At 36.5% G+C, this 20,550-nt stretch overlaps 1 protein-coding gene across 1 annotated transcript in view; it reads right to left on the bottom strand.

Moving 5' to 3' along the window:
- The window catches only part of ERC2 (ELKS/RAB6-interacting/CAST family member 2), a gene marked incomplete at both ends in the record, with an annotated part of 345,331 nt that overhangs the window by 227,293 nt on the left and 97,488 nt on the right, over window positions 1–20,550 (bottom strand). The window contains one exon of the mRNA XM_082289123.1: window positions 6,149–6,316. Within this exon, the coding sequence (XP_082145249.1) occupies window positions 6,149–6,316 (168 nt within the window). The remainder of the gene's footprint in view (window positions 1–6,148; window positions 6,317–20,550) is intronic.

The following is a 20,550-nucleotide window of genomic DNA, read 5'->3' on the forward strand; positions in this document are numbered from 1 at the left end:
AAGAATTTGGTGGTTTTCTCCTACAAAGATAAGTGCTTATTTTCAAATAGGCCAGTAAGCAGAAGTGTGTAATCCAACTGTTTTCCTTTTGAAGGGTAGGCTTGAAAAAGAACAGCAGTAGCAAGCAGGTCATCAAGAACAGAGGAGGGGAGAACAACAAAATCTGGACTTCTAGCCTCAGTGGGTACAAAATTCATTGGAAAGGACAATTGACTCAAGCACAGGCTGGAAAAGTTTATAATGATCCTGAATTTCAATGTGCAAGGATTTACCTAGACTCATAACTATGGCCTCAGGCTGGATGAACATTCAGGTTGGCACCAATAAGTGAATGTGTATTAGGTCACATATTTCTAGTGATTTTTATAAACTGTAAAAACTTAGTAGTGTAATGTGTTAGAAAGAATGGGAAATTAAGCTAAAGAAAAGTGAAAATGATCCCTGGCTCTGATCTGAAGAGGCTGTTCTCTGTGTCTCTGTGTACAGGTTGAGAGCATCCCAACAGCTGTTCTGGTTAGGCTTAAGGGGATTTGTGTTCAGTCCCAAAGTTGCATTTGATTGTGTAGAATCCTTGAGGACACATTTTTCTGATAATGTATTGGGATCAGTAAAACCACCACCCTGGATGAACAATTGACTGTATTTATTTCCATTTCACTTTCAGACTGCTCTGAAAAACATACCATGATTTGGCAAAGCTACAAGCCTAAGTAGCCAACAAAGTACAGTTTTCTAGTACTCAGTACACTGAACACTGTACTCTTAAAATGGACATATACTATTACAAGATTCAATTCTTAAATAATACAACAGTTTATAGTTACCATAGCAGCTTTGTAAGATCAAAACATTCATGCTATGCCAGGAAGACTCCCTAATTTTTTTTTTTTTTAACACCCGAAATCTACAGTCAGAACATTGACCTGTTTTGCAGAACAGCTAGTTCAGAATTTTTCATCTGATGCCAGAAATACAACAGATCTCTGATTTGTGATTGCAAAATCCCAGCTCACATAACAGCCTATTTACAGTGTTCTGATAGAATTTGATGAAGATAATAAAAAATGTCCTTTGTCATGCCCTGACCCCTTTCCAGGTATACGAAAACGTGCTCCCAGCTGATTAAACCATGAAAAAAAAGAACCCAAAGGCATCTTCTACCAATGTGCTTGCACATTCCACTCATTGCCTGCATCAAGCAGTAATACTGATGCAAATTTCTCAGCTCAAGAGTAGACTCCTCCAATCACTCCTAACCTAACCACATGTACATTTCCTCTTTTTTAGACGACAGCCAACAGCAATGCCTCCAATTAACTGTGCAACACAATTTAACACAAACTGGACAATATCACCAAAAGTGCATAGTCCAGCCACTCCAAGTACAGATTCCAATTATTACATGAGAACTAAGGCTTTATGACATTTCCTACAAATGCTAATTAGCTGGTAGGTTAAGGCCCTTAGTCATGTAGCACTTCATCAATCACAAAGCTTAAACTATTAAAGATGGAAACTGTAACATTTTACATGAATAGTTATGTAGCAAGTCAAGGTAGAATATTATATTAGCCCCCTTTAGCTGGTGTTCTTTTTTGATAGTCCTCACAAAAGAATTTCCACAAGTTCTTGTCCTAATATGATCCAGGTCTACATCCTGTACACTGTTCTTGTCTCAACAGCTACTGTTTTCAACACTGAAACTCCTACTTCAGAGTATATAATTGGAATTTTTAAGTATCTGTAGATTTCTAGAGGACAAAAGACTCCACTTCTACCTACTGTACAAAAGGTGAAATTTGGGAGCAAAAAGGGACATCATCCAGTTCAGCACTTTTGCCCTCCAGCCTACAACTCGGCCATATTCATAGAACTGGGACATTCTGGTAAGAAATACATAAAGATTTCTGAGGTCTGCCCCTCTGCATGCTAAACTGACAGATATGAGGTGTAAGACTAGCTTTGCCAGGTTAAACAAGGCTATTAAAACAGCATACCCAACTTTACTGGCACTAAAATGGAACAGTGGTGCCAAAGGTTCTAAAAGAAAGAAATATTAAGTAATATTGCACCTCTGACATTGACATAAGTTTATTATTACTCCATGCCAATCTACCTTGATCCAAATCCTCTAAACACATGCTGCTCCAGTGCTGGGCCTCCCTTAAGCCTGCAAATTATACTGAATAGTGCAGCAGTTTTTCAATTTGGTCAAAAATTACACCCAAATCTCTGCATGGAAGGACAATGCACCATCAGATCCTTATCTAGCCCATAAATTTTTCTGTGACTGCTTACCCTGTGTTTGTTCCTGTGGCATCCCATGGGCCTCACCACAGCTGTTTTGGGTTTTTCTTCCACACGTTTGGTAGGGAGCCCTCAACAGAACCTCTCCTGCCCTCCCCAGTGTGACAGCTATCCAGAAAAAAGGAACTGCTACGGTTTCCAAAGGGGGTTTTGCAGGGTTTGGTTTTGTCTCCTTTGTATTTTTTTTTCCCCATATAGCAGATAATGTATACAAGAGAAGGAATACAGATTAGAAATTGCATATTTCCAAAATACATATTCCTTCCTACTCACTTTCAGGTTATTACTGACAGAAATAATTTTAGGCACTATACACAAATTCTTCCTTCTTCAGTTACTTGAATACAACCATTAAAGCAAATATTATTTTAGGCTGAGTGAAGTACTTCAGGTTGAGTGGAGAGAGATGTAGCCATCTATCTTGCATCAACAACTGAAGGCAGGAATACAACTGGTTATTCACAAGTCTCATATCAAAAGTAAACAAAAGTACAAGGGTATAAAATTTGGTCCTGAATAGAATGAAGAAAATGGAGGCAAGCATTATAATAATTACACTCAGAAGAATCTGATGTCCAGATAGAACTTGCAAAGAACTAGAAGCACTTCCTTCATTTTCAGAAGGGTGTTAAGGAGAGTAAGCCAGAACCAGAGCAGTCCTGGACTAGGGAGGGTATGTAAACATGGGACAATCCACTGTGAGGCCCAGTCATTGTTCCACCTCCTGAGTGTCACAGGAAATGGTCCATCCTGCTTTCCACTCCCTAAATTCTCCACATCTATGTGCACAATGAGAACAAGTTTCTAAATCCTCAACACAGACATGTCTGGCTGCCATCCCAAAGTGAAACCAATACTGGAAGAAGTGGCCAAAAGGTCAGATGATGAGCAAAAACTGGGGGAAAGCAAAAGTCATGTGCAATCCAGAAAGTAAAAGATAAAATGATAATTAGATTAAAATAAAGGATTAAATTACTGTAATTAGGATAGATTAAATACTTTTCTATCAGAATATATTCTTAGCTATGCTTGCAATTGGACAGGCATGTTGTCAAAACTGGAAAGAAAACAGGTACATTGGACAATCTTTTTCTCAAAGCATAGCATCCACTACTACATTCTCTGAAAACCACTGAAAAAGAACTGTTCAAAAATACTGCTATAACAATACTACAGCACTAGGAATTAGTACTACACATAGTCCACCATACTTCTGCAATAACACACAACCAAATGAACAATCTGTGTTTGCTCCAAAAGAAGCTGTGCTCCCTTTGCCCTTGGCAGAACACATGGACTGTACAAGGTATGAATGCCCTGGGACACTGCTTCATCTGGTGAGGGTAAAGTTACCTAGAAGTGAAAGGCACCAATGCCAGGAAAGCTTCTTGGAAAAAAAAAAAACAAAGAACATCTTCCTTTCTGCATGCAAGTATTGTGACCCAGAGATGAGATTCCATCTGCTGCCAAGGACACTGGAATGCTCATGGACACTAAACCTAAGAAGTCATGATCTAGTAAGAAGTCATGATCTAATAGTGCCAAAATGAAGGTGAACACTTGGGTTAATCAGACAAGGAGATAGTTATTTTTTTTCCAGATGAATGTAAAAGCCTGGGTTTGCATTGGTGACATACAGGATTTTCAACTTCAGAATTTATACCAGGCACAGGAAAAGTAAACACTGAAAGCATCATTTATAGCATCAGACTCCAGATTTACTTAAATAAGGGGTGAGCAGAGCAGGACAATATTTCAATCAAATTTCTCTTTAGTCAAATGATCTGTGACTGAATATTGGAAGAGAACATAAGTAAAATAAAGATCCAAATCTGAAAATGTGACCTAAGGGTAACTTTAAAAATGTATTTTCCAAATCCAACATTCTTCTCCTATAAGCAAAATAATGGTATAATGACAATCTGGCATTAGTAATTTTGGGCATGCTAATATCTACACATTAAAAGAATGTGGTTATTAAAAATGCTTCAGAGAAGCAAATCTACACATAACTTATGTGCTGCAAACATAATATATTTTTGCTTTTTTTCTAAGTATGCATCAAAATTCATTCTTCCCTAAGTAAACCCAGTATTTAGCCCATAGGAGAAAAACTGAACTTCACAAGTCCCCCAGTGAAGGGAAATAACCTCCAAAAAAGAAAATGCTACTGGAAGTGCTACTTCCAGTTCTAAAAAAAATCAGTTCAATACTAACTCTGATTTCCCACCCAGCTGTTAGCAGGATTTATCTCTTTGTATGCTAGAGCTCATGAGGCTATGACATATTTTACTCTATGATCTAGTGAAGAGAGAGAGTGCAGTTTGAGAATGATTATGTCCACTAAGAAGTAGGTGCAAAAGAGGCAAGACCATCTGCACACCCTAATAAAATGGCCATGATTTATTAAAAACAGGAAAAGTGTTAAGCTGCATATTTCTGAGGACAAAGCCATGACAGTGCTGGTATCTCTGTGATAGTTACTCATCACAGAGCTTTCACCACTGAAGATATAGTCCTCTTACTGACCCATTTCCTCAAGATCTAAGTACAAGAGAAATTGTAAATTGTTGGTTTGTTCAGGGGTTTTTTTTAGACTGCAACTATAAGAAAAGATGCATTCTGTTCTTCAGAATGCTCAAGAAATGTCCAAAACTAGTTAGCATTCAGCACAGGATAAAAGCCTTGAAGTTTGCTTTCTTTTAGTTCATCAGCATTGCTAACAAGGGAAATATTCAGAAATAGGATAAAAGTGGATGTGTACTTATATTCCAGTTTCGATAGGCCTTATTTCCCAGGCCTGGAAAAGCAGCCTTCTCAGTTTCTGGAAAATAAGGACTTGGCTTTTTAAATTCAGCGCTTAAGCAATTGCAGACAGAAGCACAACTAGACCATGTGAACCCTGTATGAATCCTGGAGGAAAACCACAGTAACATGAACTATCTACATAGTAACAGAGTAAGGAGGAATAGACATTCTTTGAGTGGCTGTGAAAGGAGGGAAGAACAGTAAAATATAGGTGATGCCAGGAACTTCTCCCCCATTTCTCGGTATGCTCACAAATGCATCTCAATATGGTAAACAGTGACACACAGGACACAAACAGTACACACCTGGTAGCATAAATACTTTTTGTGAGCATGAGAAAAAGGATAGGGAAATGAACACTCTACTACTGTATGCAGAACCCTTGCAGAGCTGCCTCTACAGGAAATTCCCTCCCCATTCCCCCAGGTGGAAACTGTAATGATTGAATCCAACTTCCCAAAGAGAGCAAATGCAGTTAGTTGAATTTGTGGAAAATGAGAAGACTATTTGGCTGTTTGAAGGGAGCCTCCCTTCTTAATGTCTTTAGACCACAGGGAAAACAGATAACTGACTTAATTTAGGTTCCTTCTCCACTCCCTCTCCACTCCCCTCCTCTCCCCCCAGAAAAGAAAGCCCTTCAGGCTAAAAATGCAATATCCTGATCCTTTAGCAGGCCCACACATTTTATTTACATTATTTGGAAAGAGTAGCAATCAGTGTTCATAAGGATACTGGAATCCCTCATGTTGAGGGATAAGAAGATTTATCAGGATTTTTAGTACTTCCATTTAACTCCAATAATTTTTTAACTACTGCAGCATCTAATATTTTTCTGATAAAATACATATAAGATATAATGTTATAAAAAATGTACCCATGGATAATGTAGCACATTTTATTTTAGAGAATTTTACTATTACAGACTTGCTGCATCTTTTTAATATATTAAAAAAGTAATACACTTTAAGAAACAGAAGTATTTCCTTTAATTGTGCCTCAAAAGTTATACAACATATCCTTTCAGTGATCTTACCTTTTTCTGAAGGACATTAATTTTTCTTTCTTTTACTTCCAACATGTCTTTCATGTCTCGAATTTCTCCAGCAAGGGTTCCTTTCTCTTCTGTGAGGTCTTGAAGTTGTTTTGTTTTTTTATTCAGAAAGGTTTCTTTCTCTTCCAGTCGTAACCGCAAGGCATCAACCTACAGCAAGTAAATCAAACATCTTTAGGGTTCGGTATAGATCATTAGGGTATTTTTTTTTTAATACTCTTTTATTCACGCATAAGAGATGTTTCATTCTCTTCTATGTAATTTTCCAAACTGAGCTTGAAGACATTGTTTTACTTGTTACACTTTTCTCCAGTGTTTATTTCACAGGTCTCTTACCAAATGGGTCTGACTATTTCTCTGTAGTAAGCACAAATCCCCAACAAATAAAATAAGGGATATTCAAGGATTTTCCTAAGCAAAATGCTCTGCATACATAACTGGTGGGTTTTTCTTCTTTAGAAAAAACAAAAAACAAAATCCAAAAGAATTCCAACAGCCCAGAATATGTCAGCATCCCTTGACTTTCTCATTTTTTGATGTGCAAATATTCAAGCACGCAAATTTGTTATTCTCTTAATGTAATTCTAACAGTAATAAAATAGCAGAGATCTCAATTCATTAAAGAAACAAAATATGTTTGGGTTTAACCATCATTACTACAAGAATCACACCTGATGTGTATTGGTGCCTTCAGGAGCACATCCACTGGTAACATATTCTGGTTCAGAGAAGCAGCTACAAATGAATTGCTGAGCAATTCTCAGTATATAATACTGGGGGCATGGGGAATATTTGGGAGTAAAGAACAGATTTCATCATATATGAAGTTTTTGAAAACCAAGAGAGACTTTTTTTTTTTTCAATGTGACCTTTGTATTATTGAAACCTTATTTGTAAATAAAATAGTACAAGAAAATATATACCCACAAAATTCAGTCAGTGTGAATAAACATCATGGAAAGCAGACAACCAAGATAAAGGCAGAGCAATCATTTATTTTTACAGAGACAAGTTTACTTGAACAGAGGCTTTTTCTGCAGCTCTGAACCATGAGGTTTCACATTAAATGGACTCACAGGCTTGTTTTGACTGCAAGGTTAACCATTGAGAAGACAAGGTTTGGATTGAAAATGTTTGATGTCACAATTTAGAATAATGCTTCGTCTACAAGAGAGCTGCAGGCAGTCAGGCAAGTGAGAAATTTTAGATTCACTAATCCAAATTTCAAACATACAAATTTTAGAAAATAAAGAACAAGAGTTTAAAGTTTATATTACCTAGACATGCATAAGGTTAATTCGTAACAAAAAGCTAGATGGAAGAAACTGAAAGAGCATAACCTGAGGCTTAGCATTTTTAAAGTCCTGCAGATGGGATAGTCAGAAAGGGTCTTCTCTAATAAGCTATTTTCTCCCTTCTTAATCAGAATACTATCAAAGTACAAAATAATCAGCAAATCTATATTTATTTATATTCTAAGTTTAGTAATGCTAAATTTGCTCAAAGCAAAAGTATTTTCAGTGGCACTTTAAAACTTGCTTTGGGACCAATTTAGATGATCTTTTGGACCTCAAAATGCATGTTCTTCCTGCTTTTAAAATGGCTCATTGCCTTTCTATACACTGGAAAAAAAGATTTATATTCCACTGGATTTATTTTATTTTTAAGACTTTTTTACAATATGACAGTAATAGGATCTCTCAGTTTGTAAGCAGTGTGCAGTAAGGGTGAAAAATTACTTTTTTAAATTAGAAAACAAAAAATAATAGTCGCAGTAGCAGCAGGCTTTCAGACCTCTCTTAATAAACATAAAAGACCTCATCTGAATCTCATTACCACATCTTCTTTACTCTTAATCACTAATTTGCTTCAGGTCTGAAAGCAATCCTTGAAGTCAAATCACAGGAATCTCTGTTGGGCCTTTCAGCTGCAGCTGAGGAGCTTGTCAGGACCTTGGAGCTCCACAAGCAGCTCTCCCTGGTCAGGCACGGCCAGGCTCCTTTTCCAGCTGCCACGAGGCAGAAGCCTAAAGCTTCAAGTCAAGGGAGTTGGAGATGATTAGATGCCCAGATAAACAAAGGACTGACACCATTCCCCCGTGGCTGGGATAACACAGCAGCTTCCACCTGTCTGATGCTTGGCTGGCTGATGTTCTGTCCTGCTTGGCTGAACCAGGCAGCATCTGAGTAAATAATCTTTTCCTCTATACCCATGCAGTCTCTACCCCAAGGGCTGAGCAGACAATTCTCAGCCTTTTTCACAAATTTCTTCCCACACACCCTGTCAGCAGGGCTCTCTAGATTCAATTTAGAATTGGTGGGGTGGGTTTAGGCAATAAAACTTGGGAGAACAAGGAGGGTGGAGAGGATGAGCATATAGCTCTGAATGTCCAGAGTGACTACGTGTATGGGAAATGGGAGCAGAGCCATGTCCACTCCAGCTTCTCAGACCCAAATCCTGCTTCAAATGAAGTCTTTAAAGCATAACCAAAGTGCAGCTTCAATTGCACTGAGAAACAGCCAAAGAATCTCAATCCCATCAACCCAAATTCATACATGGACAGTGCAAGAGCTGTGAAGGAAAGAGCACAGCATGTCCACCACAGCAGAAAACATCTGCCAAATATATAGATATTCTCTTACGTCTCCTCATCTTGAGACTGATACAGCAGAGCACTTTAATCCAAAAATCCACCTACACAATGAAGTATTTCGATGGAATAAGTATATCATCCCCAAACTATCATTCACAGCAAGGAGCCATTCTGAAAGCAGAGGCAGAACCCTGAGCCAGTGCCAGCCTAGGAGAGGGAAAAAAGACAACTCATACTGTGTGTGGTCTTGGGTGTGCACATTGATTTTCTATTCACAGCAATGCAATGCGGAGGTTTAGGAGAACATCAGTTATGTCAGCCATTTTCTCCTTCCCTAAAGTCCTCTTTCTATCTCTAGTAATCATGAACAAAGACTTTTACATTCCTCTTAACAGGAAATAAAACTACCTCAGCCTGAACTGCAGGCGACCTTTCACTATCTGTTCAGCACTAAGTGTGTATGACATCATTTCATAAGTCAAATAAGAACCTCCAGATGGTAGAAAACCAAAATGCTGTTAAATCAGTTCCTCATCTTGTGGATGACCAGAAGCAAAATACACTATTTCATTTTTGGCCAGGGTGAATTTGCCAATATAAGAAATCGTCTCTTCCCTGAAAATGGTACTGTGAAATCACATCTCCCAAAAATAACACAACGATGAAGTATTCTAGATGGAGCATGCCAGTACACTGTGAGGAATGTCTGCCATTTTGTTACTACTACTTTTACATCTAAGGCATTTTAAATATGAGTTGAAAGGAAATTAAATGCAAGTCATTTTACAGCAACAGATATATACATTTTTATATTTGAAAGGATAAGGATTTCTGGTACACAAAACCCCTCTCTTTGGCTTTTCACTCAACACTACCTAATTTTAAGAGTCCTTCACTTATTTTTCCCAAGCTCTGGCAGTATATTTACAAGTAAAATTTGGCAGTCTGAAGAACACCATAATTTTCCAAAAAATAAAGCAAAAACAGATATGATAGCTAACACAAAGTATTTCAAAGACCTCTCTCCAAGTAAATTGCTTTTTAATTTTGTCTAACTTCTTTTTCCTCAGCAGCTACTTATTTCAACTATTTAATACAATAAACTCTGTCACTTGCTCTGGATATATACAACATACTGTAAAAACTTTAGAATTAGGTTATATTTTTGGAAAAAAAGAGTTCATGTAAGTGGCAAAAATTGCCAAATTCAAAGCTGAACTTTATTAATCTTCATGTCATCACCCGCCACTCATGACCAGCTTCAGTAGTGACGTCTACTCCTTGAAGTTCCTTACTGTTAACTGTTTAACTTAGATGCCATATTACATATATCATTTATGAAAGTAGCTTAGTGCTATGGAGCTCCACAGGGAAGTAAAACATGGAGCAGCACTACTGTGTTTCACTGTTAAGAATTATTTACTTTACCATCATATATAGATACATTTAAAGTAAATGTTTGACTGTATTTTTTTTAAACTAAACCTGAAGGTCCTACTCAAGTCCTAAGTGTACTGTAGTACCACAGCTGGGGTAATGACAAAAAAACTGTAACCCACTGTTAATGCCCTTCCTGAGGCACCTCTGCTCCAGCACACACTGCAGCCAGTATTTGCCACTGTGCCCAAGAGTCCAGCTCCTCCCCTTCTGTACCACCATTCTCTCCCTTCCTCATGACCACTACAGGCTCCACAGGCCTGTTGACATTTTCTGGGCTATTATTTGCTCTCTTAGTGTGTATTATGCAGCCATCTTTTGAGGAAAAACTTCAGTTAATAAAAAAAGCCCAAATTTCTATTAAAGATCATAGTGCCTCTATTTATGCATCCACATATATCTGGGGAAATTCTAAGCTGTTACTATGAAAACCAATTTAAATCAAGAATAAAAGAACTGTCACTCCAATTTTCCATACAGAAGTACTGAATTATTAGTACAGAGAGCATATTCTCACATGGCCCTTTTGCAAATATGAGAACTGAACTACAAGCATAGAAAGGATATCATGTGTCCCAACTGTACTCTCCACTTCAGAGCCACTTAAAAAAAAAAAAAACAAAACAAAAGCCCAAAAAAGACCCCTATTCTAAAATAAGAGAATATAATGAAAACTATCCCCTCATCATATTTTTCCCTCATTTTTTAGCCTGAAGTGATAAACAATATCTTTTTCAAAGCAATAGCTGTACCTGGCAAGCCATACATTCATTTCTATCAAAAACATCTGATGTATGTAAAATTCAAGGCAGAAAAGGCAGAACATTTTGAAGCTGCAGACACCTCAATTTTGTACAATTAATATCCTTAGCACTCTGTTCCAAATTGAAACTCTAGTGACTTAGCTAGTTTTTTCACTTCACAGAGGAAAATTCCACTTTCAAGCATTGTTTCAGACAACATCCTCACCCCTCTATTACTCTGAGTATTATGGTTGCTCTAGTTCACATTTTAATTCAGCTGATAGTTTATAGGCTTTATATTCTTTAAAGCATAATCGAGTTTACTGTTTAATTTCCACGACTTCAGTATTTGAGAACTGACACAATGAGAGGTGTTTAAAGCAGGTACTTTGTAGTCCAGGGAAACAGACAGTGAGCAACAGGAGATGTTTTGCAAACACAGGCCAGTGTTGGCTCTTCACATCAGGAAAACAAACTCCTGCCATTTCCCTGACAGAATCCCTGTCACGAGCTCTTTCAGTCCTTCTATACCAGGGCAGGAGAAGCACCCAGTGCTGTAACACCTCAAAATCTCTTATTCTGCTTAATCCTTGAAGATGACACCTACAATTTTCATAAATTTCCCAGCCTCCACCCCAACAGCTTTGGCAGCCACCAGCTCTACTAATCTATCTTGATTTTTCTTATACTCTTTTTATCCACCAGTCCAGATTATGCTGCTCTTTAAAAGAGAAAATTGGTAAACTTACTGGTCAAACTACACCAGAAAAGGTTTCAGCTGAACCAGAAACTGTAAATAAGATACTAATGGTTCCCTCAGGCAGTACAAAGGTTGTCCTGGTGGAACATCAAATGCCACAAAGAATTCTGATCAGTGTAGTTTATCAATGCAGCCAACTCCCTACCAGCTGTTTTATTCTAATTTATATCTTTGCCTATTCTTACCACTAAAATTAAGTGGTTTAAAGCAACTAGTCCAAAATTTCAGAATTTAATATTCACTTTAGTTCCAGCAAATTTTGGAAAACCCATGGGAACTGTAACTCATGTGCCAGTACTTACAGTTTTTGTTAATAAAACTTCCAACACTAACCTTACCTCACTGAACTCACTGATTTTTATGCTCACTATAAAACTATAGCTATCATAATACTTTTGAGTTACTGCAAAAGGAAGTCAGTCATTTGAGTCAATGTTATTTAGCAACATAATGATAGTTATAAATTCAAAATACTTAAAACCAATTTACAAAACTGTCAATCTTAGAAGCTTTTAACTTTTGAAATTTCTGTCTTCAATAACATTCAAATTTTATTGTACTGTAACAGATTAATAGAAAGTTAATTAGAAGGCCATAGTGTTCTTTCTTAAAGTCAAGCCAATGTGTTTAAGTGCTTCATGAAAAAAATGTGTATAATTCCATGAAAGAATCATCAGTAAATACCCATTAGCGTTATATATGGTAAAAATAGCATTTTTACACAAACTGTGTTTCTCAGTTTAATTTTTTTTACTAGTAGGATTCAGTAATTACAAATAGTTGATACAGCAGTGAATGTGTGATTTTCAAAAAACACATTTATGTTTGTAATCTACTCAGAATAAAGGAGGTGCCTATAGGTAAAATCTCTCTCCAGCTGAGCTAGAGAGGCTGTGTTATGCTTGTAGGGATGAGCTGTATCCTTGACCTCTCAATTTCACATCTTTTGAGTGATTATCAGACATTCCTACAGTAGCAGGTTCAACTACCATCAGCTTGACTACGAACTTACCCTCCAGAATCCACAGCCAGCTCACAGAGTGACATTAAACAGCTTGGGCATTTGTCATTTATTCATAAGAACACAGCAAACAGAGAAGGTTAAAACAATATTCTAAACATATATTGCTTATTTGAAACACAAAACAGTATTCTCTCCTGCCCACATTCTTCCAGAAACCAGGTTACAGCCTTTTCTCTGAAAACTGCTGCATTTTTCACAAGAGTGAATAAGCTTTAAACTACTTGTAATCACCCCAATTAAAAATTCACCTCTATAACTTTCCAAATATAAAAGCTGAGAGCGAATTCCTCTCTCTCTCAAGAAGCCAGGCTCCATCATCTCCTAGACAACAGGAAACATCAGCGGGTTTAAAAACATCCTTGAGTACCAGGAGGAGTTACAGGTCTGCTTCACTCCATGACATGTCCTCAAGCAAAACCTTCAGTCCTCTGGGCCCTTCTAGAACTCAGAACTTTCCCATTGGCTCTGGCTTTTGAGCCATGCAAGGCAAGGCAACCCTCTTGCTTATTCCCCCTGCCTATGTGAGCAAGATGATGTTCAGGGATATTCTGAGCCCTTTAAGAAATTGCTCTGTATCACATATAATGCTGTATCACATACATTAATTTATTTCTCTAAGTCATTATTCACAGATATCTTACAGATAGTAGATGGCCCATCAGCTGAAAATGGCAAGGCTTGATATGTTTTTACTACAAGGTACCTCAACCAAAAAGCAGACTGTGCTCCTACTGAAACAAAAGTGCAACTGTTCGGGCTATCTTAGACACTGCAAATATATTTCCTTCTTTATGCTGGAAACAGATTTCCAAACCAGTTTCCAGAGATTGTGCTGGCTTGTGATAAGACTTCTAGACAAGGAAAGGCTACTTAGATCATGACAGGCTCCTAAAGATGAAGTGTGTCAAAAGACTAAAAGGACTGTTTCAGATTCCAAACTGGTAACTCCTTACTTACGTCACCTTTGCAGTAACATTTTATAGGTATTTTAGGTAGAACTGGAAAAGGCATTTTACTCTGAAGAACTTCAATAAACACAGGAATTATAGACCTTCACCTCGTATTTTAAGCGTTTGAAAAGTTTAAGGTGAGTAATGAGACCCAAACAATACTGCAAAACAATGCATGAGATGGGAACGAAGGAAATAAAAACAACAATTTCACTCTTTTTATAAATACAGTGATTATAATGGAAGCTAAATGGTAAATTAAAAATAAAAAGTTATGCAGGAATGAAATCAGACAAGTTTCAGTTGCCTAACTTTCTAACAGAGATTACTTGCCAAATATTTTTACTGAATCCAGTCTGCCAGCTCAACTAGCAGCAAGTCAGAGACATGTCAAGATCTGATTTTACATTTATTTACTATTCATCTGGAAGCTATAGGCTTACTAGTTTACCACAATTATATTCCATCTGGGACATACTCAGTTTCTCAAGACAGACTAGCATCTGCATGAGCAAGATAAAGCAAAGCTGATAAGTGCTGCTTTCCTCACAGTCTTGACACTAAACAAGCCATGTAAAGTCAGCTACAAAAACAAACCCTATCACAGAAATGGTCTTACACTGTCAAATATGTAAGGGATGCTTCCAGGAAAAGAATCAGCAGTGAAATAACTTCCAAAAACTACTTTCAGAGAATGAGCCATGCAACCTCCAAGAACCAACAGTGGCAGCTAAGACAGCGAGACTAAATTAATAGTGTGTCCTCTACTGAGCTGAACACGGGCCAACTCTGGCTCTTCACAGGAAACTCTTGAACCCACAGATCTCTTAACTAATTTCCAAGACCCTCTAAATCCTGCAGAGGCTTTTTTTTTATATATACTTGATCAATGTACTATCTGCTAAAAGGAAAAATATGCTGGAGAAATACATTATTATATATCATAATAAAGAAACAGAAACAATCAGTGGGGAAGTGAGGGAACTATTTAACCACAAGAAAATGACACTTTGTTAAAACATTTGAAAAGAGTTTTTACACAAAAAGCCAGAGGAGCACCATGCCACAAAGGCCCCAAAAAAACAGATCCTCTAATAAAGTGCAGAATCAGGACAGCAGGAAACTTGAGCAATTTCCAGAAAAACCTTTAGCAGCAAGATCTCTTCCAAAAAGTCCCAAGGACAGATCCATAGTCCCATAATGACAGTTCTCCCACTGAAACTTTTGAAGTATTTTTAAGATTTCTGATAGACAATAAAGAAACGTGATTATACTTTACAATAGTAGGTTGGAAGGAAACCTGCAATATGATGTGCAACATCTACAGAGCAGACACCCTCCAGACCAATTTCTTTTAGTATTACTATAAAGATTTTTGCATAATCTCATCACTGCCCCTAGCAAGTGCAATGTACTCCTATTGTGAAATGTTTCCCATATTTGAAAGCTTGAAGCAAAAGTTCAGCTGAGCCAAAAAAAAAATTTAAAAATGGACATTTCAAAAAAATTCTTTCAGAATGAAGCCTTTTCTTCATTTGGTTTCCTCTAAAAAGTGAATGTGAGAAAAGTATGAACAAAATTCTCATGTAAAGGGAAATAGATCCCATTTATTAAGGGGGAAGGAGAAAGAAACCTTCTACATATTTTTGTGCACAAAACAAACTCAAAATGTTTAAACATCAGAATATGACATGTAAGTAACAGTAAGTTATCAAATAACATTTAAACTTGTCCATCTGAGCACAGATTGACAAGTCTACCTTTGTGAAAACCAGATTTTTTTTAAAAAGTATTTTAGAGTCCAGTCAGATTACCTCATGTAAACAATCAAAGTGGTTTAAAAACTTGTTCACTCTTGAGCTGGAAATTACTATTCCTTAGCCAATATATCATAGCTGAAAGAAAGAAGAATGTCACCAGTTCACAACAATGATAAGCAAAATGAATTGGCTGCAATGATTTCTGCACATGAAACCACAAAGCAATGATAGATTTGAGCCTTTTTCGCATCATAAGAAAGTTGTTTTATTTTCCTGATCATCCCTCTAACCTTCCTCTCTGCTATCTGGAATTCATCTTTCTTGAACCTGGATGACTACACTTCAGATGAGATCTCACAGAGTACATAAAAATATTCCCCAATTTCTGTAACAGAAATCTCTCTCCTGATACATTCTAGTATCAGATTTTCCACAGCCACATTTTATTGGTGACTAACAGCAACCCCCTCACACACTATTACTACCTTTACTTAAACCTTCACACTACAAAGTTCTAGTTTTGTGCCCTCAGGGGAATATGCCTGCATTTTGTACTACCATATCTCATCCATTTTTCTCACTTCAGAATTTCGGATTATCACCACTGACCCCAATCTCTGTGTCTCCACGTGTGTGCATCCAAATTCTGGCAAGCTGAGCAATGAAAATATGAAATAAGCCTCATTAAATATCAGGTCTTGAGATGTTTCACCAGTATTTTTCCCCAATCTGGCCTTTCCTCTTCCTGCTGCACTGCTCCTCTATTAGCCAATATTTTACCACTTCTACCATTCTTGGACTGGAGCATGTCCCACTTTACACACCTGGATATGGTACAGCATGGAAAGCCCTCCTAAGATTCAGCTAAATTAGACATTACATTTTTTGTTTCAAGATTTGCAGCCTTATCAAAAAAAAAGATACTGCTTTAGCCTAATTTAGCCAAATTCATAACCAAAAGGGATGCACAGTGGCTCTGTAAAATGAAAAGGTTTTTTTCTACACCAGAGAAATAATCTTTTGTAGCAAATCCAAAGGGGGATACTCAGAATGAGATATGTTTTTACTTTAGACATAAATGGATTTTTACTATTTGTTTCAAGCTTGCTATCCTGTCTGGGAATGGGAGTGGTAAAATTTAACTTTAAATCCTGTGTTACCAATGAAGTTGCAAACTTTGGATTTTGTTCCAAAAGTATCACCAGAATTCCTGCTTTTTCAACTGATTATGTTCAAAAGACTTCTGTTGAAAGTTTCTGGACTTGAAAGTATGCCTTTGAAATACTTCTAGGATTGAATCTTCTAGGATTTCAACCCCTTCAACAAAGGTTATCCTTAAATATAAAGATACAAACAATGGCAGAAATGATTTGGCTAACATGCTATAGAAAACATGGAAGAAACATTCGTTTAAAAAATTTACTATTTAATCATTCTTAGCATTCTTTTTTGTGTATATAGTATATATATAGAGTATATTCTTTTGAGTCTATATAGAAACATTTAGTGCATATATAGAGATGTATATGCATATTTATGTATAAACAAATAATATTGCTAAAAAAAATCAGGGTATAAATAATTTAACACAGAAGGAGAGGCTACATGAAATCAGATTTACTAGTCATTGAAATGAAACCTGAGTATGAAAATTCATTCCCCAATCTCTGACAGCTGACATTAACAAGGAGCCTTATAAATCTGCCCTTTAAGAAAATTCTAAGAGTAAATAAATAAATAAAGCAAGTACTATTCCTCATCTGTTTTTCTTTTCCTGGAAAGCATTCTGAAAGTAATCTTTTTCCCAGACATGGATAATTCTGCACATGGGTGAAATTCTGCTCCTTTTTTTCAATCTCCTCAAAAGATTGAGAAAATAAAGATACATTTCAAGAAACAGGACAATGCCAGCACACAAAAGGAATATTAATGTAAAGTTTAGCATAGATTAACTACATAGGATCCTACACTATGCAAAGTTAATTGTATTTATCAACACATAAGAGTATCACAGTACCATCTCTCAAGTGGAAGCAAAGCAAGAGAACAAAACCAAAAACAAGCCCCCAGAAAACCCTCACCTTTCAAACCAGTATTATAAAAGACATGTGAAAGAAGTGCTAATATTTCTTTCTGCAGCTGCCAAGCTGTCTTAAGGAATTTAGTTTCCAAGTATCCCTTTAGTAAGGATGTTTTCTAAGAAGTGAAGAGCAGGTAGCTGGCAAATAACAGCAACTATGTACAATTTAATGAATTTATTAAATTCACATCTACCTTAACAGTGCAGTACAAAAACGTATCTTTGAATACATAGATGTATTAGCCTCTTTGATTTCCATCTCACTTTACAAAAAACAGGGGAGTTCAAGTGTCTCTGTAACTGAAACTTTCTAAACCCTTGTATTATTTATGCAAGAAGAAATATAACCTTTTACCCTCATTCATCTCTGTACTGGATTGTAAGACCTAACAGAGGGGTAAAAAAATTATTTACTGAATTACGTATATAGATGTGATTTTGAATGTCAGCCAAGTATGAAACTGATAGCACAGGGATAAAATAAAACAGTCTCCACACTTTCTTTTAATTTCTTTACATATATGTACAAATTTATAAATTATATATTCACATATGTATAAACATTTAATTTTTTCTGCCATTGAAATTATATCATTAAGTATGCTCTTAACTGGATGGTTACATCTTAATTCCAAGTATCTGTCTAAAGATCTAAATTGGCATCATTGTCCTAGGAACATGTAAGACTAAATGAATCTAAGAAATAATGAAAGGATTTGACCTTAACACAGGCATCCTGTACCAAAACCATTTAAAAGTGTCCAAAAGATTGACTTCCTGTAATCTCACTCTTTAGCATCATCTATTATTTCACGTATGAATAAGGGCTCTTCTTCAGCACAACTGCTGGTTACAATCAATAATAGTAAATTATGCAAGTTTTCTATATTCATATTTTTCCTGTGAATTAGACAACATTAAGCATCCAAGAAATACAAAGATGCACTTAATTAACCTTAAGGTCACATGCTATAAAAATCATTAAGCCACTTAAAAAGAGAAAACTTTGAAACAAAGACAGGATCATAAGTTTGCAAGTACAGTTCTACAAAAAGGAAAATGTACATCACATATCAAAGCTCAGTGTGCAGAACACAGCCTTTAAGTAACAGTGGCAGCCTTTCCCTGGTCAGGTTTTCAACACAGGGTTGCAATCCTCAGCACTGGTCTAAAACTTTCTTGTCCTCTTTAGAAAGAAATTTATTAGGATTTCTCTCAAGCATGACATTGGTTGAGAGAGCAAGTCAGACAGTTGTACATCACACAAAGTTCCAGTCTTTCTCTTGTAGCTTTTATTGGCAGGTGCCTGATCATGACACTACAACAAATATCTTTGAACTGTTTAACTTACTAACAGAGTTAAAGCAAAAGAAAAAACCAAAATCCCAAATACGCAATTCATAAAGCACATATTTTCCTTAATTAATTTTCTCAACATTTACAATATCTGTACTAATTCTCTGTAACTAGATATGTTCTGGATCCATTCTCAGAGAATCTGTGTAGAATAAACATTTGAAACATCTTAAAGACTAACTAAAACCATCTTTCTACTACACTGCAAGGCAAATGATTTTTGGATGTTTTGCATTTTTATGCTAAGTAGTGCAGCTGCAATTGATAAAAACCAATCAAGCTAATTTAAGTCAATCATGTCCAGGAGGTTCTCATCACTTGTGTAAAAATGCTCTCACACTCACTTTAAGACTTTACCACAGCAAGTACCTCCCCCATGCTCAAATTTCAATACCTTAAAGTCCCCTCTGCATCTTATGTAACAAAGCAAAGAAAATATAATTATTACAGAATAAGCATATTTATAGTTTTACACTAGAAATCAAACTTCTGTGTTTCATTTGAATAGAAACTTAGGTTGTTAATACCACTTGAGCACAAATATGACTCAACCCAATACAGCAACACTGTACCTTTAGTGCACATCAAGGCACAGAGTCAAAGGCAAAGTAAACTTCTAGCACTGAAAATGCACAACTGTTACCCTCTGATACATAATCTGGATTACATTACTGAGATCATACGTTTTGAACTTAGTATTTTGATTTATCAATATGGCACACCACAGCTGCCATCCTGAGTTCTCTCTCAGCTGCTGCATTTGACATTTTAAATGATCATTGTTTATATTTTTAAATTTTGCACTAACTATTGCCACTACATTTTTAACCTATGAAACTATAACAACCATGCAAGAACTCTTTCCTCCATGGGCAAAATCCAATGTTACAGATCTGAAATCTGTGTTTGATTCTTACCCATTTGGCCAACCCCCACATGCATGTGGACTGCACACACTTTTCAGCAATAATATTTTCTCAAAAATAATGAAATAAATAAATAGAGGCCCTGAACTTCAAAGTATGCTGTGTCTTTATACATGTTCCCTTTGAGATGGTTATGGGGTCCACTGCAGTAACTGGAGATGGAAGCAGAGAATCACATCACCATCACCCTACCCTGGATCTCCTCCTCCCCCATGAAGAGGTGAAACCAGGTGAGAGCAGGTGCTATCAGATTGACTTAAACTGTTGCCACAACTTCTTTGCATGTTCTCTTTGACCGACTGCTCACCACAACCATTTGCTCACTGTTCCAACAGAAGCAAACAAGGAAAATACAAAAGCATCAAAAAAATCCATCTACCAGTAATCCTGCAACTGACCAAGAAAGGGCTTGAAAAACATACCCTCATCTTCAAATCATAAAAACTACATCTATCTTTTTGGAGAAAAATAAGATAATTTCCCCAATGATATTTGTTCTCCAGTTGACACACGGATTTTTGTTGGATAGGAAAGGTTCTATTTTTATTGACTATTATGTTGGGGTTTTTTTAAAATACACTGAATTTACACTGCTATATACCACATCAAATATTAAGATAAGCTTTTCATCAAACTGTTTCTCTTCAAACAGTAAGTGGATAATAGCTCTCGGACTTATGTATGGCTAATAATAACTATTGGAAATAAAAACATATTGCCACTCCAAACTCATGTTCTAAAAATGCTTCTTTTGA

The sequence above is a fragment of the Coloeus monedula genome (genome assembly GCF_965178545.1).
Source record: "Coloeus monedula genome assembly, chromosome: 11".
Classification (NCBI taxonomy): Eukaryota; Metazoa; Chordata; class Aves; order Passeriformes; family Corvidae; genus Coloeus; species Coloeus monedula.